The 27829-nt window shown below is 41.3% G+C and overlaps 3 protein-coding genes across 5 annotated transcripts; all 3 read left to right on the forward strand.

Annotated features, from left to right (window-relative positions):
- Positions 1–551: 551 nt before the first annotated feature.
- LOC122426422 (gamma-crystallin B) lies at positions 552–2745 on the forward strand. Its single transcript, XM_043445349.1, has 3 exons — positions 552–586; positions 683–925; positions 2406–2745. The coding sequence occupies exons 1-3, from the start codon at positions 578–580 to the stop codon at positions 2679–2681; spliced, it is 528 nt and encodes a 175-aa protein (XP_043301284.1). The 5' UTR covers positions 552–577; the 3' UTR covers positions 2682–2745.
- An 8862-nt stretch (positions 2746–11607) lies between these two features.
- On the forward strand, positions 11608–13681 carry LOC122426479 (gamma-crystallin C). 2 transcript variants are annotated; one of them, XM_043445456.1, is made up of 3 exons: positions 11608–11703; positions 11808–12050; positions 13342–13681. In XM_043445456.1, exons 1-3 carry the CDS (start codon positions 11695–11697, stop codon positions 13612–13614), a joined length of 525 nt encoding a protein of 174 aa, XP_043301391.1. In that variant the 5' UTR covers positions 11608–11694; the 3' UTR covers positions 13615–13681. The 2 variants fall into 2 exon arrangements, with proteins under 2 accessions (XP_043301391.1, XP_043301392.1); XM_043445457.1 differs by having other exon boundaries at positions 13339–13614.
- An 11159-nt stretch (positions 13682–24840) lies between these two features.
- LOC122426362 (gamma-crystallin D) lies at positions 24841–26606 on the forward strand. Of its 2 annotated transcripts, XM_043445214.1 has the most exons (4): positions 24850–24868; positions 24948–25190; positions 25433–25435; positions 26277–26549. In XM_043445214.1, exons 1-4 carry the CDS (start codon positions 24860–24862, stop codon positions 26547–26549), a joined length of 528 nt encoding a protein of 175 aa, XP_043301149.1. In that variant the 5' UTR covers positions 24850–24859. The 2 variants fall into 2 exon arrangements, with proteins under 2 accessions (XP_043301148.1, XP_043301149.1); XM_043445213.1 differs by lacking the exon at positions 25433–25435 and having other exon boundaries at positions 24841–24868; positions 26277–26606.
- The last annotated feature ends 1223 nt before the right edge of the window (positions 26607–27829 follow it).

Below are 27829 nucleotides of genomic sequence, written 5' to 3' on the forward strand. Positions count from 1 at the left end.
ATTCCCAGCCTCAGGGAGCCCACAAATTTTCAGCCAAGTGTCAATTTCACTCAAGATAGGCCCCCAAACAACAACATTGATAATCACAGAATCTTGAATTTGAACTAACTTTATGCTCTTCAAAGCATTTTCAAAAATAACTTCATTTGATTCCCTCTTCCTTATTAAAGTTCTCATTTTCAAGAAATTTTTTTAAACACCAGTCCCTAAGCAGAACACAGTGTTTAATTACCTTTAAGGAGTCAGTTAAGCAGAGTAGGCTATAAACTAAAAGCATGGGGATAGAATTTTGCTCGTCCTTCTAAAGAGGAAAGACTTTTCATTTTGGTGGCAACAACAGCTTTTGTGAATTAGAAAAACCCGAACGTACCAGAAAGAATGAGAGTAAACATTCAGCTAACCCCAATGACCAGGGGGAGGGGGAGCGGAGAGCTTGCAAATCCCCTTACTCACCGAAATAGGCCCCTTTTGTGTGATTTCCTGCGGAGGCAGCATTCAGGGCTGCTATATATACAGCGGCCCTCCCCCTAGTCCCACACAGCGCCCAGCGAACACCTCCTGCTCCCTTACCGCCAGCATGGGAAAGGTAAGTGCGGGGAACCTTTGCGCCACCTTTGCCCCGTCGCGGCATCTCCAGCGGGGCTGCAAATCGCTTCATGCTCCCACATCTTCCGTTTTGCAGATCACCTTCTACGAGGACCGGGGCTTCCAGGGCCACTGCTACGAGTGCAGCAGCGACTGCCCCAACCTGCAGCCTTACTTCAGCCGCTGCAACTCCGTCCGCGTGGACAGCGGCTGCTGGATGCTCTATGAGCGCCCCAACTACCAGGGCCACCAGTACTTCCTGCGGCGCGGAGACTACCCCGACTACCAGCAGTGGATGGGCCTCAGCGACTCGGTCCGCTCCTGCCGCCTCATCCCGCCAGTGAGCCTGGTTCCGTCTTTGTCTTCCGTTTCTTTGGAAATCAAAGCCATTAAGAAATAGCATTCTTCAACCAAACCGTTCTGACTAGACAGCAGGAAGTGGGAGTGAGCCCAGGGCATGCAGTCCATTCTAGAGGGATGTCTCAGATGGGAAGCCATTCTTCACGAACTTTGTGGTGTTTTGTTTTTTTTTTAAATCACAGATTCCCAGTGTTTTATGTTTTAAGTGTAGTCAAAGATAAAAAGACGCATTAAGAGAAAGCATGTCATAGAAGAGACTAAAGTTATCCTCTGTTCAAGATATTTCTTTTTTTTAAGTATAGGTGATTTAAAATGTGTTAATTTCTGCAGTACAGCAAAGATTCAGTTATACACACATTTTTATATTCTTTACCATTTTGGTTTATCACAGGATATTGAATATAGTTCCCTGTGCTGTATAGTAGGGCCTCCATTCTATATACAAAAATTTGCATCTGCTAACCCCAAACTCCTACTCCAAGGTACAAGATTTTTTTAAAGCGGTCATTACAAGCCGTGTCAACTCAGAAACCCAGTATATCCAAATTTATAAATACAATCTGGGTCTGTTTAATTGATAAAAATACTTTTGCTTGCTTTGACTTACTTTTCTATTCGATTATCCTCCTAGAGAAGACAGGCCCCCTGATTTCTATTCTAATTTTGTAATTGGTACCTATTAGCTTGCTTAGGGGTAGGAATCAGAGGAAAGGCCTCATCCAAACTAAAGTTTGAGATCCAGTATTTCCCAGAGAGTGATTGCAGAGTTCTTAGAAGAATGTGTGGGAGTTGGGGGGTTGGGGGTGGGATAAATGTCACCCAAACTTCATGAAACATCCAAGTTTCATGAAGATGATTCCTGCTGCTGGGGGAGTGAGGAAGGGGAGGGTAGGAGGTCAGAAAGGAAGCTTGATTGTCACATAGGTTGAAATTTGAACTGAAAATGAGGTTACAAAGACAGAGGTAGAGAAAATATGCCATCTTTTTTTTTTTTTTTAACAAGAGCTTCATAATCCTTCCAAAGTAAACATGAAAACCAAAACATTGGCCTTACAGAAAATAGCTAAATTTTGGTTCCTTTTTAACAAGAGTAATAGATCAAATGAGGCTTCACTTTCCAATAATGCTCACTTTTCTACTTGGAGAGGAACTTTCTCTGATAAGAAGTCCTAAAATAATCAGTCTTATTTTAGACCAACCTTACTTCTCAAGGAGAGAGGGTGGTACATAGCAACTGAAGGGCTGCCATGTTCTGTTTCTAGGTTAGCCCGGTTGTTAGATTCACAGGTGGGCGATGAGGGCAAACATGGTTTGCCTGCAAACCTGGTTTGCAAACATGGTTGTTGTAGACTTGGACTAAGAGAGCTTTGGGGCAGGTGTGACCAGGGAGTGCAGGAGCTAGAACTTTAATTTCTCTCTATTTGTATCCATTTCCTTTTTCTGTTCTGTCTGTCGCTCAGCACACTGGCACTTTCAGAATAAGAATCTACGAGAGAGATGACTTCAGAGGACAGATGTCAGAGATCACAGACGATTGTCCCTCTCTTCAAGACCGCTTCCATCTCAATGAGATTCACTCCCTCAACGTGCTGGAGGGTTCCTGGGTCCTCTACGAGATGCCAAACTACAGGGGAAGGCAGTACCTGCTGAGGCCAGGGGAGTACAGGAGATATCTTGACTGGGGGGCAATGAATGCCAAAGTTGGTTCTTTAAGACGGGTGATGGATTTTTATTGAAGTTTTAAATTCTCCACTTTTCTCCTTTAGAATCTAATAAAAGATTTAGCTTGTGTTTCTGGCACGAGTAGAGTCCTGCCTTTCTTTTCACGTATGGGGTCTTCATAAGCAATAATGGCATTTGGCCAGACATGATGACATGTTTTCAAGATGGGGAACAATATCTCGTAAGGGGAATTAAGTAGAGGATATTACTGCCAGCATTCTTTTAAAGTCTAGACCATGTGAAAGTGTAGTCGCTAAGTCATGTCCAACTCTTTGTAACCCCATGGACTGTAGCCCACCAGGCTCCTCTGTCCATGGGATTCCCCAGGCAAGAACACTGGAGTGGGTTGCCTTTCCCTTCTTCAGGGGATCTTCCCAACCCAGGGATTGAATCCGGGCCTTCCGCATTGCAGGCAGATTCTTTACCATCTGAGCCACCAGGGAAGCCCTATATCTAGACCCTGCAGGCTCAAAGTTCAACTCAACTGGGTCAACCCACTTGTGGTTAATCTTACAAGGATATATTTACAATTATAATAATATTAATAAGTACTTGTTGAAACACCTCAAGTTATCCCTCCAGCTTATCCCACCATCTTCCCTATTTAATCCATTTTACCTAATCAAGAAGGTCATCCTTAGCATCTTGACTCCTACTTTAGCTCCATAAACAAACAAACAAACAGGTCATTTCACCTAATGCCCTCCTTATCTTTCTAACAGCTTCCAACCATTTCTCCCAATTCCATGTCCAACATCTCATACCTCCATGAGATTTTCATGGAACTAGAACTCACTGTCTCTTTGCAGTATGTGCTTTGCAGAAATTTTTCAGGATTTTTACCAAAAACACCAACACATAGGAAAATTCTGCCACCTATCACTTTAATAGGAGTAAAGTATTATGACATATGAAAAATAATATTAAATCAAAAATAAAGCACTGGGAACTTCCCTGGCAGTCCAGTGGTTGGCACTCTATGTTTCCACTGCCAGGGTCATGGGTTCAATCTCTGGTGGGGGAACTAAGATCTCACATGCCACTCAGTAAAGCTAAAAAGAAAGAAAGAAAGAAAGAAAAGATGAAAAAAATAGAAACTTGAAATTTTCTGCAGAAGTATGATTAATTGGAGGGGACATATATGTACTTACGGCTGATTCATGTTTATGTTTGACAAAAAACAACAACATTCTGTAAAGCAATTATCTTTTAATTAAAAAATAAATAAATTTACTAAAAAATGAATTAATCTCACTAATAAAAAAATTAAAACATAATACATTAAAGAAAGTAAAAATAGATGAATGAGGAAATTGGGCCATAAGAAAAATAAGAGAGAGAAAGAGAGATGGAGCTAAGAGTAAAGCTTAAGCCCAAACTGGGTATGATAAGGCACTTTGCTGGCTGAAGATAGAGCCAGATTTGGACCCAGCAACCAAGATGCAGAGGGAAGTAAGATCACCTCCATGACCGACTGAGTCTATAAAGCAAATAAATTAATTATTCAAAACTAGCCTAACCATACCCAATAATGAAACCTAAAAGAAGATTTTCTTGTGGGTCCTAGTAAAGAGGATATTGAGTAAACAACATCCTATGATAATTAAACACAGGTCTCAGGACTCTTTTAAAGTTCCTCAGGACTTCCTTAGTGGTCCAGTGGTTAAGAATCCACCCTGCAATGCAGGGGACACGGGTTTGATCCCCAGTCAGGGAACTAGGATCCCACATGCTGTGAGACGGCTAAACCTGTACACCACAACTAAGGCCTGATGCAGTCAATAAGTAAATATTAAAAATAAATAAATAAAGTTCCTCAATGAAACTGTCGGCTTCAAGTCAAAATTCATCTGAAGTATCCCATCCTTTGAGATTCTAATAAACGGCTCAATCTCATCTCACAGCGGGTAGAAGATATGTACCACTCCTTCCAACACACATATATACCCAGCATATCTTGTCATTCTGGAGAGGGAATGAGTTGTTTACGGTTTCCCCAGTTAGGGAGCTGACTGTGGCTCAGATCATGAACTCCTTATTGACAAATTCAGACTTAAATTGAAGAAAGTTGGGAAAATCACTAGACCATTCAGGTATGACCTAAATCAAATCCCTTATGATTATACAATGGAAGTGAGAAATAGATTTAAGGGACTAGATCTGATAGACAGAGAGCCTGATGAATTATGAACAGAGGTTCGTGACACTGTACATGAGACAGGGAGCAAGACCATCCCCAAGAAAAAGAAATGCAAAAGAGCAAAATGGCTGTCTGAGGAGGCCTTACAAATAGCTGTGAAAAGAAGAGAAGCCAAAAGCAAAGGAGAAAAGGAAAGATATACCCACTTGAATGCAGAGTTCCAAAGAATAGCAAGGAGAGATAAGAAAGCCTTCCTCAGCGATCAATGCAAAGAAATAGAGGAAAACAATAGAATGGGAAAGACTAGAGATCTCTTCAAGAAAATTAGAGATATCAAGGGAACATTTCATGAAAAGATGGGCTCAATAAAGGATAGAAATTGTATGGACCTAACAGAAGCAGAAGATATTAAGAACAGGTGGCAAGAAAATACGGAAGGACTGTACAAAAAAGATCTTCATGACCCAGATAATCACGATGGTGTGATCACTCACCTAGAGCCAGACACGCTGTAACGTGAAGTCAAGTGGGCCTTAGGAAGCATCACAATGAACAAAGCTAGTGGAGGTGATGGAATTCCAGTTGAGCTACTTCAAATCCTAAAAGATGATGCTGTGAAAGTACTGCACTCAATATGCCAGCAAATTTGGAAAACTCATCGGTGGCTACAGGACTGGAAAAGGTCAGTTTTCATTATAATCCCAAAGGAAGGCAATGCCAAAAAATGCTCAAACCACCACACAATTGCACTCATCTCACACGCTAGTAAAGTAATGCTGAAAATTCTCCAAGACAGGCTTCAGCAATACGTGAACTGTGAACTTCCAGATGTTCAAGCTGGTTTTAGAAAAAGCAGAGGAACCAGAGATCAAATTGCCAACACCCGCTGGATCATCAAAAAAGCAACAGAGTTCCAGAAAAACATCTATTTCTGCTTTATTGACTATGCCAAAGCCTTTGACTGTGTGGATCACAATAAACTGTGGAAAATTCTTCAAGAGATCGGAATACCAGACCACCTGACCCACCTCTTGAGAAACCTATGTGCAGGTCAGGAAGCAACAGTTAGAACTGGGCATGGGACAACAGACTGGTCCCAAATAGGAAAAGGAGTACATCAACACTGTATATTGTCACCCTGCTTGTTTAACTTATATGCAGAGTACATCATGAGAAACGCTGGGCTGGAAGAAGCACAAGCTGGAATCAAGATTGCTGGGAGAAATACCAATGACCTCAGCTATGCAGATGACACCACCCTTATGGCAGAAAGTGAAGAAGAACTAAAGGGCCTCTTGATGAAAGTGAAAGAGAAGAGTGAAAAAGTTGGCTTAAAGCTCAACATTCAGAAAACTAAAATCATGGCATCCGGTCCTGTTACTTCATGGGAAGTAGATGGGGAAATAGTGGAAACAGTGTCAGACTTTATGTTTTGGGCTCCAAAATCACTGCGGATTGTGATTGCAACCATGAAATTAAAAGACGCTTACTCCTTGGAAGGAAAGTTATGGCCAATCTAGACAGCATATTAAAAAGCAGAGACATCACTTTGTCAATAAAGGTCCATCTAGTCAAGGCTACGGTTTTTCCAGTGGTCATGTATGGATGTGAGAGTTGGACTATATAGAAAGCTGGGCTCCAAAGAATTGATGCTTTTGAACTGTGGTGTTGGAGAAGACTCTTGAGAGTCCCTTGGACTCCAAGGAGATCCTACCAGTCCATCCTAAAGGAGATCAGTCCTGGATGTTCATTGGAAAGACTGATGTTGAAGCTGAAACTCCAATACTTTGGCCACCTCATAGGAAGAGCTGACTCATTTGAAAAGACCCTGATGCTGGGAAAGATTGAAGGCAGGCGGAGAAGGGGATGAGATGGTTCGATGGCATCACCGACTCAATGGAAATGAGTTTGGGTAAACTCCAGGAGTTGGTGATGGACAGGGAGGCCTGGCGTGCTGCGGTTCATGGGGTCGCAAAGAGTCGGACACTACTGAGTGACTGAACTGAACTGAGTTACCCTCGGCTCTGAACTCCTGCCTTGTCACTGAGTGGATTCACCTTGACCTAAACTGGTGACATACTGCCTTTTCCTTTAACTCCTGAACCATTTCTCACATAAAGCAATAATGATGCAGCCAGCTTTGTTATAGAGGTTGTGAGGGTGAGATGCAAGTTTAAATCATAACAACACAACAATATCAAGTTTAATATTAAGAGGTCCTGCTCTAGTCTGCAAGCTCCAACCTGTTTTTGGGTGGCCTGGTCTTTCCCATCCCTGCTTCTCTCTTCTCTGTTCTTAGATATACCCACATGATTGTTCACTCTTTATAGAGAGTCCTCCCATCCCCCACCTTCAAGGGCTCCATATCCACTGCCCTAGTGGCTTATTACCAGAGCAAGCATAGAATTTGTTACTTAACCTGTCATTTTTGAGGGTGAAATTGTTTTTTATTAAGGATTGCACTGGGGCAAGAGGCATTAACAAGGACTGTTTCAGGCAAACTGGGGCACAAGGTTAGGCTTTTTATAAAGTTTCCTTCCCTGGAGGTTGCTGTATTATTTGATATTAATTGTTCCTAAATTCCAGTTCTTATAACATCTTCTCATTTAACCAAGCATGTATACGATACAAATGCCACATTAATTACTAGGAAGAAAGCAGGTGCATGGTAAGGCCAATTGTGGACTGGACTTCAGTTCAGTTCAGCTCAGTCGCTCAGTCGTGTCTGACTCTTTAAACTCTTAAGACTTTTGTTGGCTTCCTGGAGATATTAGCCAGGACCCTCTATTTGGCAATAATAATACAATAAACATGAATAAGAAAACCAAAAGCTCTTAGAGTGCTGAGCTTTATGTTATTTGTTTAATGGAAATAAAATCACAAACTTCACTATGGAAGTTACCCTGAAACACTGGAACTGAAAGCACATAAAATTAGAGACACTGCTAATTCCTACCTCAGGACCTTTGCATATGAAGTTCCTTTTGGCTTATAATGACTTCTACATGATCTCCATGGGCTGACTTCTTTTGGACAATAGGTCTCCCTACAAATATCAACTTCTCTGGAGATGCCATATGACCATTCTATCTGTTGATTACAACTCTCACTCCATCTGAAGTGGATTACACCCAACTCGCTCCATCTGAAGTGATTTACCCGAAATTTTATCTTTTACTTGTTTAGTGTTCCTCAATGGGATGGGGAATACATGTAAATCCATGGCTGATTAATGTCAATGTATGGAAAAAACCACTACAATATTGTAAAGTAATTAGCCTCCAACTAATAAAAATAAATGGAAAAAAAATACTATCTGAAATGTTCTCTTTTACTTCCTTAGTGTTTCTCTTCCTTACTAGAATGTAACATACCTGTGACCAGCTGCATACCCATTGTCTGAGTGCAATCAAATATTAACTGAGTGCTGTGTGAATAAATGTGAGAATCAAATGAGGTATAATAAATGGAAATAGTTCTATAAAAAAAAAATAAAAATGCTTCACTGAAACCCTTCAGGGACTTTGGGGTTTAGGGGGCATGAGTCACCTGTCTCTCTTCATGGCCCTGCAATAAACCTTTCTCTGCTCAAAAAAAGAAAAAACTTTGGTTCTCATTGATCAGGTCTGCAAGTTGCTTCTCTTTCTGAGGTACAGGCAAAGGGAACACTCAGTTCAGTTCAGTTCAGTTCAGTCACTCAGTCATGTACAACTCTTTGCGACCCCATGAATCGCAGCACGCCAGGACTCCCTGTCCATCACCAACTCCCAGAGTCCACCCAAACTCATGTCCATTGAGTCGGTGGTGCCATCCAACCATCTCATCCTCTGTTGTCCCCTTCTCCTCCTGCCCCTAATCCTTCCCAGCATTAGGGTCTTTTCCAATGAGTCAGCTCTTCATATCAGGTGGCCAAAGTATTGGAGTTTCAGCTTCAGCATCAGTCCTTCCAATGAACACCCAGGACTGATCTCCTTCAGGATGGACTGGTTGGATCTCCTTGCAGTCGAAGGGACTCTCAAGAGTCTTCTCCAACACCACAGTTCAGAGGCATCAATTCTTCGGCGCTCAGCTTTCTTCACAGTCCAACTCTCATGGACTTCAGACACTAGCAAAACCCTGGAGCTGGCCACTGCTGTTGTGACACTGATGTGGCATCTCAGGAGATATAACCACTGGAATTATGAAGGAGCAGAGGACTTAGGGGACAACACAACTTTTCTGTTTTCTCTCTTTTGCTTACTCATCTTGCCTATTATAAAGTCCCATTAAATAGATCAAATGCAGGGTGCTTTTGAAAGTTGAAAGTTGCAAATGCTGAGTTTTGATGTGAGTGTGTAGGCCTGATGTGCTGAGCATTTGAAATAGGTCCTTTGGACTACTACAATGATGAATTTCAGATGAGGGAATAACATTCATATCCCCCAGACATTTATTGAGCAAACTTTATGTGCCAGTTCTTTCTGCCAGTTAGTGAGAATACAAAAGTAAAGATAGATAGGGAAGGGGGAGATAAATTAGGAGTTTGGGATAACATATACAGATTAGCATATATAAAATAGTAAGTAAGGGCCTAATATATAGCACAGGGAACTGTACTCAATAACCCATAAGGGAAAGCATCTGAGAAAGAACAGATATAAATATACATATAACTGAATCACTATTCTTAAAACTAATATACCATTATAAATCAACTATACACACACAGAAAGGAAGGAAGGAAGAAAAATAAAAGAAGAAGGAATAAATCAGAACAGTGTTTTTCAAAGTTTGGTCCAAGAACAATCTGGTGCTGTCAGTTAGAAATATAGACTCCTAGAGTTTTTTCCAGATCTAATGATGCAGAATCTTGGAAAAAAGTAGAGCCATAGCATTTTTAATAAGCACAGATGATTCATATGCACACTGGAGTTTGACGAGCACTAGGTGATTTCTTTTTGGTTTTTTTTTTTTTTGCACTTTTCATTTTGAATGGGAGTATAGCCAATTAACAATATTGTGACAGTTTCAGAACAATGAATGGACTCAGCCATGTATATATATATAAATGTATCCATTCTCCTGGAGAAGGAAATGGCAACCCACTCCAGTATTCTTGCCTGGAGAGTCCCATGGACAGAAGGGTCTGGCGTGCTATATAGTCCATGGGGTCTCAATAGTCAGACACCACTTAGCGACTAAACCACCACCACCACCATCCATTCTCCCCCAAGCCCACCTCTCACCCAGGCTGCCACATAACATTGAGCAGAGTTCCACAGCCTTAGGTGACTTCTGAAGTTCCTTCCAAATCTACACTTTCTCTGTGATGGAGACACTTTTTAGGCATCTTTGAAAGGATTGAACGTTTTGAGAGAGATAAATGGGTTGAAGTCATCCTTAATAATATTTCACTATGACTAATACCAAACAGTTATTCAGTGCTCATTTGTGCCCTGTACATGCCCAACACATTAAACACATAATCCCATTTATGCATGTCATGTCCTTCAGCCAAAGACCACCAGAAACACCTGCACTAAACAAGAGGGTTTGTTACTGGTAACAGCAGCAGAGAGAATATACACCATGGGGAAGCATGGACTGTCTTACAAGGCTTAGAAAGAACTATGAAAGGATTTGTACTTTGGTTAGGCGAATTGGGAAAGTGTCTAAAAAACAACCGTTGACTTGATTGGATGGGACAGCAAGGGTATTTTATGATTGAATATCTTAATAAATCTACTCGTGGGGAAGGGAGCAAAGAACAAAGATAAAGCTGCAATTGATAAAGAAGTAGCAGTTAATCGTTTTGGCTGAGAGAGGGGGTGTCTGGTATTTTGTGGGTGGCACATTGGCACATTTGTTTCTGCCCATGCTGAGACAAAATTATGAAGCGGCCTTATTTTGTCTCATTTCAGCATGGTCTCAGGGTAACCTTTCCTGAAGTTGGTATTTTGTGAGATTCTTTTTGTCTAGCAGGGAAATATGGCCTAGCTCTTCTGAGGGCCAGGCCAGCTCTGAAATATTAGAAGCTACCCTTCCTTCCTTTCTCATTCTGCATAGTATATCCCATGAGGTAAGTATTATGAAATAACTCTTGTTCTGAGAAGTCATAAGGCTTGGCCAAGTTCACCTGGCTACTAAGTGGACATTCCAAGTCCACGAACTTTTACCACCTTCTCCCGGTAAAGGGGAAGCAACCTATGAAGCAATATACTTCTCAGTCTTTAACCCAATGGCCATAAAAAACCTTTCTTTTGGTCTGTATCACAACTTGGCTGCCAGGGGCTAGACTCCAGTTATATGAATTGTAGTCACCAAAGAGGAAGTTTAATAGCTATGTCCTAACAGGTCAGCCCAGTCAAAACTAGCAAAAATCAGAATCCAGATTTGTGTCCTGCCCTGGCTTGACAAGTGCTGTGAAGAAAGAATTCTTAGATAGAGTGATCTCTGTCGTCCAGGAAAGTTAGTGCCTGTGGCACCCGCTTCACCCACAACCTCTCTGGAATTGTAGGGACCCATCCATAAGGGCATAGATTTTTCCCAGAAAATACATGAGGCATAACTGAATCATATGTATACAGAAGTGAGTCTCAGGTCAAAAGTTCAGCCTGATGCGCTGATAAATTTATAAAACACCAAGAATCCAAGTAAAAGCAACTCTAGGGACTCACCCAGAACCCGTACAGGACAGCGTTAGAATATACCAGAGAATGAGGGCAGGCTCGACAGGCATTTCCACTGAATGCAGCACGTAAAAGGGATCCAAAAAAATCCCCTTACTCACCCCCCGGGGGCCCCTTTTGTGTTGTTCTTGCCAACGCAGCAGCCGCCCTGCTATATAGACCCGGCGCGCGGCTGGGGCCTCATCGCCCTGAACTCGCATCATCCGTTGTCAATCAGCCATGGGCAAGGTAAATGGCACACAAGGGAAATAAAATGGAGGGGGGAAATGCCTGTATACAGGATTTATTACGGGGAGCTAATGCTTTGGTTTTGAATTATTCTTCCTTTGCAGATCACCTTCTACGAGGACCAGGGCTTCCAGGGCCGCTGCTACGAGTGCAGCAGCGACTGCCCCAACCTGCAGCCCTACTTCAGCCGCTGCAACTCCGTCCGCGTGGACAGCGGCTGCTGGATGCTCTATGAGCGCCCCAACTACCAGGGCCACCAGTACTTCCTGCGGCGCGGAGACTACCCCGACTACCAGCAGTGGATGGGCCTCAGCGACTCGGTCCGCTCCTGCTGTCTCATCCGCGACGTGAGTTCCGCTTGATTCCAATCCCGCCGCCTGAGTGTCCAGCAGTCTATTACGATGGGTGTTAAGGCACGGAGGTCTTCCTTTAAATACACCTAAGAGTTAAGTGGCCTTTCGGAAGCTGACAAAGCCCTGTTAGATCTAGGCGCGCGCACACACACACGCACGCACGCACGCGCGCGCCAGCAGAGAATATAAGAACGAATTCCCTTAGGGAAAGCGTCAGTTTTGTTTTTAATTTTTACTGCCATTAGGTTAATCAGAGCTTGTCTGTAACAAATGTTAATATCACAGCGGATGTAACGAAAGTGGGGAGCCAGTTGGGCATAAGAAGGCAGTATTTCTAACAAGTCAGTTTTTAACCTATAGTAAAGGAATTGATAATGAACAAATCTGATAGTTTCCAGTGCAGACTAATAAATATAGACAAGTCTACTGTTAATTAAGCCGTTCAAAGATATTGTCCAATTCTGGGAAAAGTAATTTTTCTTAATTGAGAAAGTCAATTGAACTTTGGTTTCAGACTATTTAAACAAAATTTCCACCAAAGGTGTAGTTTTTAAAAATCTTATTTTAGTAGTAAATTTATGTGTATATGTATATACATTTGGGCTTCCCTGGTAACCCAGCTGGTAAAGAATCCACCTGCAATGCAGGAAATCCCAGTTCGATTCCTGTGTCAGGAAGATCCACTGGAGAATGGATAGGCTACCCACTCCAGTGTTCTTAGGCTTTCTTTCCTGGTGGCTCAGCTGGTAAAGAATCTGCCTGCAATGTGGAAGTCCTGGGTTTGATCCCTGGGTTGGGAAGATCCCCTGGAGAAGGGACCAGGCAAACTACTTCAGTATTCTGGCCTGGAGAATTCTATGGACTGTATAGTCCATGGGGTCCCAAAGAGTTGGACATGACTGAGTGACTTTCACACACTCACATATACATTTGGGAAATAATACTCATATTAAAATATTAACAAAATACTTATCATTTTCCTCCCAAATATAAGTTTGAGTTATAACATAGGAATCAAGAAATTAGGGAATTAAGTATTAGGAATCAAGATATTTGATTTCTTGATTGAGTCTAAACCAGACCTTGAACCTCTTAAAAATTCCACCTCCCACATTAAAAAAATGGAAAATTAACATGCAAATATTTGTTAATATTTGCTAGTAGAATATGGATCACAGCAATTTCAGACTCTCAGTTCTGACATTGCCCACCTCATGTCCCAACCTGCCAAGTTCATCTCCTGTTTGATTGCTTTTTCTGCTCCTTCTCTGTGTGGACCGAGCAGACAAGCTCCCATAGGCTGCGGCTGTATGAGAGAGAGGACCAGAAAGGCCTCATGGTGGAGCTGAGCGAGGACTGCCCCTGCATCCAGGACCGCTTCCGCCTGAGCGAGGTCCGCTCGCTGCACGTGCTGGAGGGCTGCTGGGTCCTCTACGAGATGCCCAACTACCGGGGGCGGCAGTACCTGCTGCGGCCCCAAGAGTACAGGCGCTACCAAGACTGGGGGGCCGTGGATGCCAAGGCGGGCTCTCTGCGGAGGGTGGTGGATTTATACTAAAATAGGTTCACACTACCGTTTTCTCATTTTGGAATCTAATAAAGTATTTAGTCTGTATTGTTGGCAATCGCTGGCTTCTGTTTTTCTTTCATTGTGTACCAATTAATCCACCTGTAAATGCTCCCCATTAAAGGCTGAGAAGTGGATACGGTGGGGGGCAGGGAGGTCTCTTCCCAGAAAAGAATCAAGGTAGAATGAGTTTTGAACAAGGGTCAGGAGTGGAGGTGGAGAAAGGAGGGAGCCTGTCTGAGAAATAAAGGCAGATTGAAGGAGAGAAATGGGGGATTTCTCTGGTGGCCCAGTGCTTAAGAATCTGCCTCACAATGCAAGGAAATGGATTCATCCCTGGTTGGGGAACTAAGATCCCACATGCAGCGGATCAACTAAGCCCTCATGGGGCAACCACAGAGCCCCTGTACCACCTCAAGGAAAGAGCCTACATGAGGGCAAGGAAGAACCTGAGTGCTTCAACTAACACCCTGTGCAGCTAAAAAATCAATAAATATTCAAATGAGAGAAATGGGAGGGGGTGACTGGGGAAAAGCCGCATTCAACTGAGCGCCTAAGGAACAGCATTCCAGCAGTTTCCTTCTGACCCAAGAAGCAGTCATGAGCCACAGAGAGACACAGATGAGTGGTGAAGGGCAGCCCATTTGCAAAAAGCATGATTAGACTACATAAGGAATTGTAGCTTTGTTTCACTTTCAAGCAGAGTATTATACAACTAATGCCAGGGCTGCCATCAGTCATTGGCATACTTTCGAACTCAGTTGAAGACCCTCCTTCTTATTCCAAAATAACTCCTGATTAGAGTGCACCCCTTGGCCTGTTCAGCTACTGGACCAAACACTGTGTGAATTTCAGAAACTGCAAAGTGCCCAGCTAATGCAAGTAAATTAATGAGATAGACATTAACATTCTAAATAGATGTGCATAATATAGTGTGCTGCAAACAAAAAGAAGTTCTTTACTAAAAAAAGGGCTCAAATTTAAAGGCACATTAAAGAAAGTCATAATTTCTAGGGTGTTTTGAAGTAACATCTGCTTGCTCTGCATATTTTTACCCATAGTGAATATGCAGCGAAGCCTTGCAAAGTTTTTAATTGAAAATTCTTTCATCAGAGAAAATTGTTAATATTTTTAATTTGAAATTTTGCCTCCAAAGTGAAAGTCTCTCATAACCTTACTACTTTATGCATCCTATAAAGAAAGTGGAGGAGTCCTTCTGAGTCCCCGTTTTTATTCCTAGCCCTTTTTTACACTTGGTGGGTATGCTTCTCAAATGTTCCCTCATTTATGTAGCTGTCTCATGAAGCACATGCCTTTTTTCTCTACAAGAATGAAATTATGCTGAACATATTAGTCTGCAGCTGGCTTTTAAAGTGTAATGTGACATGGATATCTATCTAGGTAAGCACCTTGTTTTCTTAATGGCTGCATTGTGTTCCCTTGTTGGAGATCTGCTGGATTATTTAATTATTTATTCATTGGTAACTGGGCTTTTCCAATTTTTCTTTTACAAACAAGGCTACAATGAGTATCATCGGATATATATCTTTATCTATGCATGCATGCTGCATGCTAACTTGCTTCAGTCATGTCCCACACTTTGCGACCCCAGGGATGGTAGCCCACCAGGCTCCTCTGTCCAAGGGGTTCTCCAGGCAAGAATACTGGAATGGGCTGCCATTTCCTTCTCCAGGGAAACTTCCCGACCCAGGGGTCAAACCAGCATCTCTTTATGTCTCCTGCATTGGCAAATGGTTTCTTTACCACTAGTACCACCTGGGAAGCCCCATCTTTATCTATACATGCTATAGTTTCTGGAGGACAGAGGCTGAGGAGTGACACTGTCACTCTTAGCACAGGTTATTTTTTCTTTCAATGGACTGCTCAATTATTAGCCACCAGGGAGCCTAACTTCTTTGAGTTAGGAGTGTCACTATGTACTGAGCACCTACCATAGGCCTGCCGTGTGCAGCACTGGAAATGAAAAATGAAAACAAACAGAAGTTATTGTTCCTCCTGCGACAGAACTCTACACAAAAATACTAAACACTAACAATAAACAATTAATACATGATCACTCTTTTTGGTCCAGTGCTTCCCAAGTACTAAATAATACGCATACACATCTAATCACTTGTTTAACAAGTACTGTTACTGCACAGTTTTAGGGCATCCCATGACCCATTTCTGGGGAAAAAATGGAGCAATGTTTATCTCTGTATTTTTTTGTGATAACAGTTTTTATTCTTTAACATTTGGGGAGGGAAAATATTTCCCTGGTATGATACACACATTTAGAACTTCCTTACATACCTTGGGCTTCCCTGATAGCTCAGTTGGTAGAGAATCTGCCTGCAATGCAGGAGACCCCGGTTCCATTCCTGGGTCGGGAAGATCCTCTGGAGAAGGAATAGGCTAACCACTCCAGTATTCCTGGGCTTCTCTTGTGACTCAGCTTGTAAAGAATCTGCCTGCAATGTGGGAGACCTGGGTTCGATCCTTGGCTTGGGAAGATCCCCTGGAGAAGAGAAAGGCTACCCACTCCAGTATTCTGGCCTAGAGAATTGCATGGGCTGTATAGTCCATGGGGTCCCAAAAAGTTGGACACGACTGAGCCACTTTCGCTTTACATACCTTACCTTTCTGCGACACCTTTTTCTCTTTTATGGAACAACAAGTCCAGTGAAAACAGTTTTCAGTGAATAGGGAAAAAAAAATTAGTTTTGACACAACAGACAAAAGATTGCATGGCAGGAGTAGCTAATTCCAGCCTTTGGCCCTTTGGCTAATTCTACCCCCATCCCATTTCTACCTTTCTGCTCCTTTTTCTAGCCCACTAGTCTCTTTTTTATAAAGAATTATGTGGACCATTTTTTAAAGTGTTTATTGAGTTGATACACTATGGCTTCTGTTTTATGTTTGGGGTTTTTGGCCATGAGGCATGCAGGCTCTTAGCTCCCTGACCAGGGATCGAACAGGCACTCCTTGCATTGGAAGGCAAAGTCTTAACCACTGGACCACCAGAGAAGTCCCTAGCCCACTAGTCTCGAGGTACAAAGCTTCACTAAAATCCTCCTGTCCTAAGGAGAAATGTTAACAATCCAGAACTGCCCATTTCTTGCGCTAAAAATAAACATGCTTGAGATGCACATATAGCAATTCTAATAATAATCCAAACATTTCACAAATGACTTATTTTCTTTCTCTTTTTTTCACATAAAATCACTGGGAGCTTACAATCCAACATGAAGTATACTGCATAAAAAATTATTACAAGATAATGGTTATAATTCCCTATGCTGTACAAGACATCCTTGTTTCTTCTCTATTTTATATATAGTAGTTTGTATTCTTTCTTTTCTTTAGAGCCATGCTGCCCAGCATATAGGATCTTAGTTCCTGACCGGGATCAAACCTGTGCCCCCTGCAGTGAAAGCTTGGACTCCTAACCACTGGGCCACCAGGAAAGTCCTACTAGCTTGTATTTCTTAATCCCATACCCCTAATTTATCCCTCCTCCCTTGGAGGGATAAGTTCTGAAATAACTCTAGAATAAGATTTGAAAATATTATAACAGACTCTCTCACCAGCAATTGCTTGCCATATTTTTCACATTCTTGAAAACAAGTGGGTCTCAATATTTTAGATTTCTCAGACCAATTTTCTTTAAATAAGAATTAACACAGGATTGCCAATTTTTATTTTGCTGAGCAAGAATATTTGTAATTAAAAACTAAACAACAGTAAATCAAAACTAAGCACCATTTATTATTGAATCATTTTATATTTAAAAAAAACACATTTTAAAAAGAATATTTTAACCCCCTCAAATATACAAGTTTCTAATAAAGTGTGGTTCAGATCAAGAAAATATGCATAGGAATATTGCTTCTATTTATAGGTGTTTTGTTTTTGTTTTTAATTTGGAAAAAAAAAAACTGGTAGAAACTGGGCAGAGTTTGAAAACTTTTGTTTGGGATTACAATTCAGTGCCTTCAAGGGCTAGGGAGATGATATAAATACAGGCATACCTCAAAGACATTGCAGGTTCAGTTCCAGACCATGACAATAAAGCAAATTTCACAATAAAATGAGTCACAGGAATTTTTTGGTTTCCCAGTGCAAATAAAAGTTATATTTATGCTATACTATAGTCCATTAATAAATGCAACAGCATTATGTATAAAAACAATGCAAAAAAGAGTGGATATATGTAGATGTATAGTTGATTCCTTTTGCTATACACCTGAAACTAATACAACATTATAAATCAATAAATTTACTATACTCCAATAAAAATTAATAAAAACAATATACATATCTTAATTTAAAATACTTTATTGCTAATCAAGGCTAACCATCATCTGAGCCTTCAGCAAATCATATTCTTCTTGCTGATGGAGGATCTTGCCTCATGCTGATGACTGCTAACTGAACAGGCTCATGGTTGCTGAAGGTCATAGTGGCTGTGGCAATTTTGTAAAATAAGACAATAACAAAATTTGCTACATAGATTGATTCTTTCTTTTACAAGCAATCTCTGTAGCATGTAATGCTCTTTAATAGCATTTTACCCACAGTAGAACTTTTTTCAAATCCTACCACTGCTTTATTGAATTTTTGACATCAATTTCATGTAATAGTCTAAATTCATTGTTGTCATTTTGAGAGCCTTCACGAAATTTTCCCCAGGAGTAGATTTCATCTCAAGAAATCACTTTCTTTGCTTATCCATAGGAAGCAACTCTTCATCCATTAAAGTTTTATCATGTGATGGCAGCAATTCATTTACATCCTCATGATCCATTTCTAATTCCAGTTCTCCTGCTATTCCCACCACATCTGCATTTAATTCCTCCACTGAAGTCTTGAACCCCTCAAAGTCATCCAGGAGGATTGGAATCAACTTCTTCCAAACTCCCGTTATCACTGATATTTTGATTATTTCCCATGAATCGTGAATGCTCTTCATGGCATCTAGAATGACAAATCTTTTCAGAAGGTTTTTAATTGACTTTGCCCAAATTCATCATAGGAATCACTATTTATGGCAGCTAAAGGCTGATTAAATGTATTTCCTAAATAATCTGATTTGAAAGTCAAAATCACTCTTTGATCCATGGGCTGCAGAAGGGATGTTGTGTAAACAGGAATGAAAATAACATTAATCTCATTGTACATCTCTATCAGAGCTACTGGGTGGCCAGGTGCCTTGTCACTGACAGTACTATTTTGAAAAGAATCTTTTTTTGGAGTAGTAAGTCTCAACAGTGAGCTTAAAATATACAGTAAACCAATGATGTTCTATCATTCAGGCTGTGTTGTTGTTTCATTTATAGATTACAGGGAGAGTAGATTATGCATAATTCCAAACGACTTGGATTTCTGAAATGGTAGATGAGAACTGGCTTCATTTAAGATCACTAGCTGAAAAAAAAAAAAAAAAGATCACTAGCTGAATTAGCTCCTAAAAAGAGAGTCTGAAACTCTCACTGTTTGCAGATGACATGATCCTCTACATAGAAAACCCTAAAGACTCTACCAGAAAATTACTAGAGCTAATCAATGAATATAGTAAAGTTGCAGGATATAAAATTAACACACAGAAATCCCTTGCATTCCTATATACTAACAATGAAAAAACAGAAAGAGAAATTAAGGAAACAATACCATTCACCATTGCAACAAAAAGAATAAAATACTTAGGAGTATATCTACCTAAAGAAACAAAGGACCTATACATAGAAAACTATAAAACACTGATGAAAGAAATCAAAGAGGACACAAACAGATGGAGAAACATACCGTGTTCATGGATTGGAAGAATCAATATTGTCAAAATGGCTATTCTACCCAAAGCAGTCTATAGATTCAATGCAATCCCTATCAAGCTACCAACGGTATTTTTCACAGAACTAGACCAAAGAATTTCACAATTTGTATGGAAATACAAAAACCTCGAATAGCCAAAGTAATCTTGAGAAAGAAGAATGGAACTGGAGGAATCAACCTGCCTGACTTCAGACTCTACTACAAAGCCACAGTCATCAAGACAGTATGGTACTGGCACAAAGACAAAATATAGATCAATGGAACAGAATAGAAAGCCCAGAGATAAATCCACGAACCTATGGACACCTTATCTTTGACAAAGGAGGCAAGGATATACAATGGAAAAAAGACAACCTCTTTAACAAGTGGTGCTGGGAAAACTGGTCAACCACTTGTAAAAGAATGAAACTAGAACACTTTCTAACACCATACACAAAAATAAACTCAAAATGGATTAAAGATCTAAATGTAAGACCAGAAACTATAAAACTCCTAGAGGAGAACATAGGCAAAACACTCTCCGACATAAATCACAGCAAGATCCTCTATGACCCACCTCCCAGAATATTGGAAATAAAAGCAAAACTAAACAAATGGGACCTAATGAAACTTAAAAGCTTTTGCACTACAAAGGAAACTATAAGTAAGGTGAAAAGACAGCCCTCAGATTGGGAGAAAATAATAGCAAATGAAGAAACAGACAAAGGATTAATCTCAAAAATATACAAGCAACTCCTGCAGCTCAATTCCAGAAAAATAAATGACCCAATCAAAAAATGGGCCAAAGAACTAAACAGACATTTCTCCAAAGAAGACATACAGATGGCTAACAAACACATGAAAAGATGCTCAACATCACTCATTATCAGAGAAATGCAAATCAAAACCACAATGAGGTACCATTACACGCCAGTCAGGATGGCTGCTATCCAAAAGTCTACAAGCAATAAATGCTGGAGAGGGTGTGGAGAAAAGGGAACCCTCTTACACTGTTGGTGGGAATGCAAACTAGTACAGCCGCTATGGAGAACAGTGTGGAGATTTCTTAAAAAACTGGAAATAGAACTGCCATATGACCCAGCAATCCCACTTCTGGGCATACACACTGAGGAAACCAGATCTGAAAGAGACACGTGCACCCCAATGTTCATCGCAGCACTGTTTATAATAGCCAGGACATGGAAGCAACCTAGATGCCCATCAGCAGATGAATGGATAAGGAAGCTGTGGTACATATACACCATGGAATATTACTCAGCCATTAAAAAGAATTCATTTGAACCAGTCCTAATGAGATGGATGAAGCTGGAGCCCATTATACAGAGTGAAGTAAGCCAGAAAGATAAAGAACATTACAGCATACTAACACATATATATGGAATTTAGAAAGGTGATAATGATAACCCTATATGCAAAACAGAAAAAGAGACACAGAAATACAGAACAGACTTTTGAACTTTGTGGGAGAATGTGAGGGTGGGATATTTCAAAAGAACAGCATGTATACTATCTGTGGTGAAACAGATCACCAGCCCAGGTGGGATGCATGAGACAAGTGCTCTGGCCTGGTGCACTGGGAAGACCCAGAGGAATCGGGTGGAGAGGGAGGTGGGAGGGGGGATCGGGATTGGGAATACATGTAAATCCATGGCTGATTCATATCAATGTATGACAAAACCCACTGGAAAAAAAAAAAAAAAAGAGAGTCTGTCCTTTGAAGCTTTTAAGCCAGACACTGACTTCTCCTCTTTAGCTGTGAAAGGGCTAGATGGCAACTTCTTCCAACATAAGGCTGTTTCATTTAAATTGAAAATCTGTTGTTTAGTATAGACACCTTCATTAATTATCCGAGCTAGATCTCCTGGATGACTTGCTGAAATTTCAGCATCAGCACTTGCTGCTTCACTTTGAAGTTTTATGTCATAGAGATGGCTTCTTTCCTCAAACCACAAGAACAACCGCTGCGAAGTTCAAACTTTATTTCTGCAGTTTTCTCACCTCTCTCAATCTTCATAGAATTGAAAAGAGTTAGGTTCTCTTTTACTCTCATTTAGGTTTTGGCTTAAGGGAATGTAGTGTCTGCTTTGATTGTCTATCCAGACTACTCAAAACTTTATACATATGGGCAATAAGGCTGTTTCACTTTCTTCATTAGTGCATTCACTGGAATGCGTGTGTTCATGCATGCTCAGTTGCTCAGTCATGTCTAACTCTTTACGACCTTGTGAACTGTAGCCTGCCAGGCTCCTCTGTGCATGGAATTTTCCAGGCAAGAATAATACTGGGGCCATTTCCTCCTTCAGGGGATCATCCCCACCCAGGGATCAAATCCATGTCTCCTGCACTGGGCCACCTAGGAAGCCTGTTCACTGGAGTAGCACTTTTAATTTCTGTCAAAAACTTTCCCTTTACAACCACATTTTGGCTAACTGTTTGGAGCAAGAGGCTTAGCTTTCAATCTGTCTCAGCTTTCAACGTGCCTTCCTCACTAAGCTACTTACACTAGCTATACAAATCATTAACCCTGCGTGCAACAAATTCCGAATCTGAACTAGTCCCTTTTTTCTTCACTTTTGTTTGCAACCATGTGAATATGTATAGAATGACTAAGGGTTACTTCCTAGACCAGAGCTCAGGATAACAGGATGGTTCTTCTTTCTTGCTCTCCCTCCATAGACAATTCCCAGGCAACTGGTGCAGAGCTCTGCTTCTGGCCACAGGTGCAAGGAGCGTTAGGTCTTAACCTATGTTCACTTAGCATACTACGGTGTTGTGTATATTTGTCACGCCTACAATTTTCTGTGAAAGTGATAGTTGCTCAGTCATGTCCATCTCTTTGTGACCCCATGGACTGTAGCCCCTCCAGGCTCCTCTGTCTATGGATTTTCCAGGCAAGAATACTGGAGAGGGTAGTCGTTCCCTTCTCCAAGTGATCTTCCCGACCCAGGGACTGAACCCAGATCTCCTGCATTGCAGGCAGATTCTTTACCGTCTGAGCCACCATAGAAGCCCCAGAATTTTCTGTAAAGCATTGAAATCAAGCCACATTTTGGCCCAAGACATTTACATTTCAATTGTATGAGAAGTGTAGGAGGGTTTCCCTAATTCTTCCCCCAGGCTGAAATAAAGCCTTTCCTCTTCCCAGTTAATGAAAAAAGCCAAACCCCAAATGCCCTCATTTTGGTCCTTTAATTGGAAGTGGAAGTGTTAGTTGCTCAGTCGTGTCTGACTCTTTGTGACCTCAAGGACCCCCAGGCTCCTCCATCCATGGAATTCTCCAGGCAAGAATACTGGAGTGGATTTCCTTCCCCTCTCTAGGGAATCTTCCCGACCCAGGGATTGAACCCAGGTCTCCAGCACTGTAGGCAGATTCTTTACTGTCTGAGCCACCAGGGAAGGCCCTTGGGCCTTCAGTTGCATCCTAAACTTCAGCTGTAGCTGCATGTCAGCTGAGTCAGTGGTCCCCACTGACATCCCCATACTGCTTCTCTAGGTAATCTCTGGGACTCTGCATTCTGGTTGTTTCTCGTATTTTACTATTTTCACCTTATCTACACTCTCCCCACAGGAAAAACTCTGAGCAAAATGATGATTTTTTTTATGGATTTTTATTTTTCATTCTTATTTAAAAATTTTTTAATTATCATGATGATTTTTATTCTTTAGATTCTGGCTGAGTATACTGCACTAGGCTAACATAAGTAATTCTGTGAACACATGACTGACATACTGGATAACGAGAACTGAAACATCATATTGTGCATAACTGGTGTCTAATCCATAAACGTCAACTTACAAAGATTTAAGACCCAAAGTAAACACAAATATTTCAATGAGTCAACATAGAACTGTGACTAATTCTTGAACATGGAAGAGGCTAAAGGCACAGGTCATCTTCCATTCCAGTGCTCTTTCCAGTTCATCAGATTATCCTCTTCCAGACTGATAAATGCTTTTTAAAGACTTGTTTGAGTCCCAGCTTCTACATATTTATTTCTCATTCTACCCACACCATTCCAGCTATAGTTCCTTTTCGTGTTCATGCAATTAATTTCCTCTAAGTCAAAAGCTTTTTGTAATCTTGTTCCCCATCGAACAAAGGTGTATCTAGAGCCCATCAGAAACAGGTTTCTTAGGAATTTGATTTTCTTTTACAATAAACTCCAAGAGTTGGTGATGGACAGGGAGGCCTGGCGTGCTGCGATTCATGGGGTCGCAAAGAGTCGGACAGGACTGAGTGACTGAACTGAACTGAACCGAACTGAAGGGACAATCTGGTTTTGTGTTTTAAATGCATTACTTTTTCTTATTTCCTTGAACTTTCAGACTTTTCCCTTTTATTTTATTTAACTTTTTATTTTATATTGGAGTATAGCCAGTTAACAAATTGTGACAGGTTCAGATGGACAGCAAAGGGACTCAGCCACACATACACATGTACCCATTCTCCCCCAAACCCCTCTCCCATCCAGGTTGCCACATAACATTGAGCAGAGATCCCTGAGCATTACGTCCTTGTTGGTTATCCATTTTAAATACAGCAGTGTGCACATGTCCATCCCAACTACCTAACTATCCCTTCTCTCCACCTCCCCCCCCAACCATAAGTTTGCTAAGTCTGTGAGTCTGTTGTGTTTTATAAATAACTTCAATTGTATCATAGAAAGTTTCCTTTTATTTCTTCTTTCTGAGATTAAGCATGTTAAAGCTATTCTCTTCTGAATTACAAGTAGCCAAGATGAAACACCTAATCTTCAGTCTACTTCCATGCACAACGGCAACAAAATTAGACCAAATGCTAAAGATCTGTTGTGTTGTTTTTGGTTTTTCACCACACCGAAGTTTGAAATTTTGGGAACCCTCTTGGGAAAACATTATAACTTCTTACACTTTTTAATGAAGAAGCTCTCTTAAAGGACTAATTTGAAATTTTCAATATTCAGTAAAGGTCATTTCTTTCTGATTAACAATTAGCATTCAATGTTATGGCACATACTTCTTAGAACTTAATTTCTATTTGCCATATCAAGACTCTGCCTTTTTTGTTGGGCCACTTACATTTTCTTGTTTTTCTCCAACTTATATAAATAAACGATTGGACTATATATGAAATGGCTGAAGCTCTACTTCTATTATTAAATAGACAATGTCCCAGATGGCTTTTTTTTTTTTTTTCCAAACTGACTCATCTAGCATCAGCCAGTGGTAGAAACTCCAGAGAGAATGGGACCAAACCCCACAATGAGCCCCATGGACTCTGACAGCAAAGAGTGAAAAGAGAACACAAACATCCCCTCCTCACCCGGGGCCCCTTTTGTGTTGTTCCTGCCAACGCAGCAGCCCTCCCGCTATATAGACCGCGCCGGCCCCACCGCCCTGAACTCCATGCCCGCGTCCAGCAGCCATGGGGAAGGTGAGCCCCGCGCCGGCGGGAGGGGCCCGCAGCCCGGCTGGAGGCCAGGCCTCTGAGCCTCTCCTTCCCTCCCTTGCAGATCACCTTCTACGAGGACCGGGGCTTCCAGGGCCGCCACTATGAGTGCAGCAGCGACCACCCCAACCTGCAGCCTTACCTGGGCCGCTGCAATTCGGCGCGTGTGGACAGCGGCTGCTGGATGATCTACGAGCAGCCCAACTACCTGGGCCCGCAGTACTTCCTGCGGCGCGGAGACTACCCCGACTACCAGCAGTGGATGGGCCTCAGCGACTCGGTCCGCTCCTGCCGCCTCATCCCCGACGTGAGTCCACTTCCGTAGCAGATCCGGGCCTTGTGAACTCAGAGGGGATAGTTTCAGGCAAAGGTTCAACATTTGGAGTGGTGATCATAAAGAATAACTGAGAGTTTGAGAAGGAAAGTAAGCTATTGTGTATTATTGTATATTAGTTCAATATAATTTGCCCGGAACAAAAGCAAATTGTTGCCCAAGTACCAGTTAATCAACAAATATATATTGAGTAAGAATGCATTTGCAGCCCTGAGCATGTATAAGGTAGAGGTCCTGACCTGGAATTATTTGCAATGGAGTTGTAGAAAAACCACTAATATCACTAATATTACAAAGAAAAGTAATTAGGTGCTACTTTCTGAGCAGATAGGAGTGGGAAAGGATACTTTTACAAGGGTTAGTTTTTGTAACACCCTTTCCCCTTTTTGCTCCCCACTTGTATGTTTTAGTTTTCCCTACCTGTACAAATAAAAGTGCTTTTTGTCAGGGGAGAGTGACACCGAGATTTTACATGTGGGCTACACAGAGTTCACATGTGTGTTAAAACAAGGTTTTTGAAAAGTTAGTCCTTGGGCTGACTGATTTTTCTTTCTCATTTTCCCTCATTCATAACTTATTAAATGAAAATCAAGCATTTAACTGAGAGACTTCAGAAGCATCTAAGTCCTTGGTGATTTTTCCAAGATTTATTTAAAATTCAATGTAAGGTCATTCATTTCATAAACTGATTTTCCTGTTCAAACACACATGCTTGAAAAACTTTTTAAAAATCTTCAAAATGGCAAAAATAGTAATAAGCTGTTAAAGGTTTGGTTTCTCTATGGTACAGTGTCCTGAGCATGGTTAATAGTTTGTCCTGGGAAGTATATGAATATATTAAAGTATAAGAGTTCCTCCTTAATTTTTAGTCACACTTTATGACCTTGAAAAGGTACTGAATTTTCACCTTTGAAAGTGAGGAGTATATAAAGATTCAGAAGTAATTCATTTTTAACTTATATTTGAAAATGGCTTGAGCTGGCCAAACTGAATGGCATGAATGTGTTGGAATCATTTCACGGTTTGTCTTTCTCCTCTTTCTACCTCTGGATGGGCCAGGCTGGCTCTCACAGGCTCAGACTTTATGAGAGGGAAGATTACAGAGGCCAGATGATAGAGATCACTGAGGACTGCTCCTCTCTTCAAGACCGCTTCCACTTCAGTGAGATTCACTCTCTCAATGTGCTGGAGGGTTCCTGGATCCTCTATGAGTTACCCAACTACCGGGGGCGGCAGTATCTGCTGAGGCCAGGGGAATACAGGCGCTACCATGACTGGGGGGCCATGAATGCCAAAGTGGGCTCCTTGAGAAGAGTCATAGATATCTATTGAAATAAATGCATCATTTCTCAATCTGGAAACTAATAAAGTATTTTCTGTTTTCCTGGCGCTGGCTTGCTTGTGCTTTCAATTTGTCTTACTTTTATTTTATTATTTTATTTATACACTCACACACACACACAAGATACAAGTGGAAATCAAGGTGTATGATCTTCAGATAACAAAATTCTCTCACTAGAACTATGCTTTCATATGAAGCAGAACTGTACAGCTTGTGAAACACGTTCATAATACATATCTTATTTGATTCTCTGGCCTTTAAACATGTTGTTGCTTCAGACTAGTTTGCTAGAAATCTCTCCAATTCTTCTTTGAGGTGTGAGGATCTGAAAATTGAAGTTCAAAGATGGTGTGACCCACTTTTCAAATCAAGGATTCTGAAGCTAGTTACCACAATGGGCTTTAGAAGATTTTTTAATTCCCTAAGTTGTATGCAAAAGTTGAGTTTACACATCTCTGGCAGACTCTATTTTTCTCCTTTTATTAGTTTGCTTTTTTTTTTTTTTTAAGTATTTGATATTGATTCTGAGCTGATCTCATGACACTTTCTGGACATTGAAACATAAGTGGACAAATGCTGATGGTTCTGGAAAAATTTTTGTCTTCCTGATAAAAGGGAATAGCTGCCCCAGGTTCCCTCTTATTTCAGGCATTTTACATTCAAGAGGTGACAAGCATGAGGGAGAAGCCACAGTTTCAGAAATGCTGGCCTGCATGTGGTCAAGCCACTGAACCAATGCTAGCTATTAGTCAGGGCCCTCCAGAGTAACAGAACCAACAGGATCTCTATAGATATGAAAGAAGGTGGAAGTATTAGTCTCTCAGTCGTGTCCGACTCTGCAAGTCCATGGACTGTAGCCCACCAGGCTCCGTTGTCCAAGGGATTCTCCAGGCAAGAATACTGAGGACCAGCTCAAGTGGGTAGCCATTCCCTTCTCCAGGGGATCTTCCCAACCCAGGAATCAAACCCAAGTCTCCCGCATTGCAGGCAGATTCTTTACCATCTGAGCCACAAGGGAAGCTTACATGAGGAGATTTATTCTAGGAACTGGCTCATGGGATTATGGAGGCTGAGAAGTCCCATGGTCTGCAAGCTGCAGAATCAGGAAAGCTGGTGGAATAATTCAGTCTTGAGTCCAAAGGCCTAAGAGTGAGGAGTGCTGATGTCTGAAAACAGAAGACTGATGTGGCAGCTCCTGCAGGTAGAGAGAGTTACACTCTCCACCACCTTTTTGATCTATGCAGGCCCTCAACAGACTGGATAAGGCATT

Source organism: Cervus canadensis, chromosome 24 (genome assembly GCF_019320065.1).
Source record: "Cervus canadensis isolate Bull #8, Minnesota chromosome 24, ASM1932006v1, whole genome shotgun sequence".
Classification (NCBI taxonomy): Eukaryota; Metazoa; Chordata; class Mammalia; order Artiodactyla; family Cervidae; genus Cervus; species Cervus canadensis.

What these genes read in the sequence shown, in the direction of transcription:
- LOC122426479 (XM_043445457.1), top strand. An exon ending in CCTGCTGTCTCATCCGCGAC is followed by an intron (nt 12,051 to 13,338) that starts GTGAGTTCCGCT and finishes GTGTGGACCGAG; the next exon opens with CAGACAAGCTCCCATAGGCT.
- LOC122426422 (XM_043445349.1), top strand. An exon ending in CCTGCCGCCTCATCCCGCCA is followed by an intron (nt 926 to 2,405) that starts GTGAGCCTGGTT and finishes TCTGTCGCTCAG; the next exon opens with CACACTGGCACTTTCAGAAT.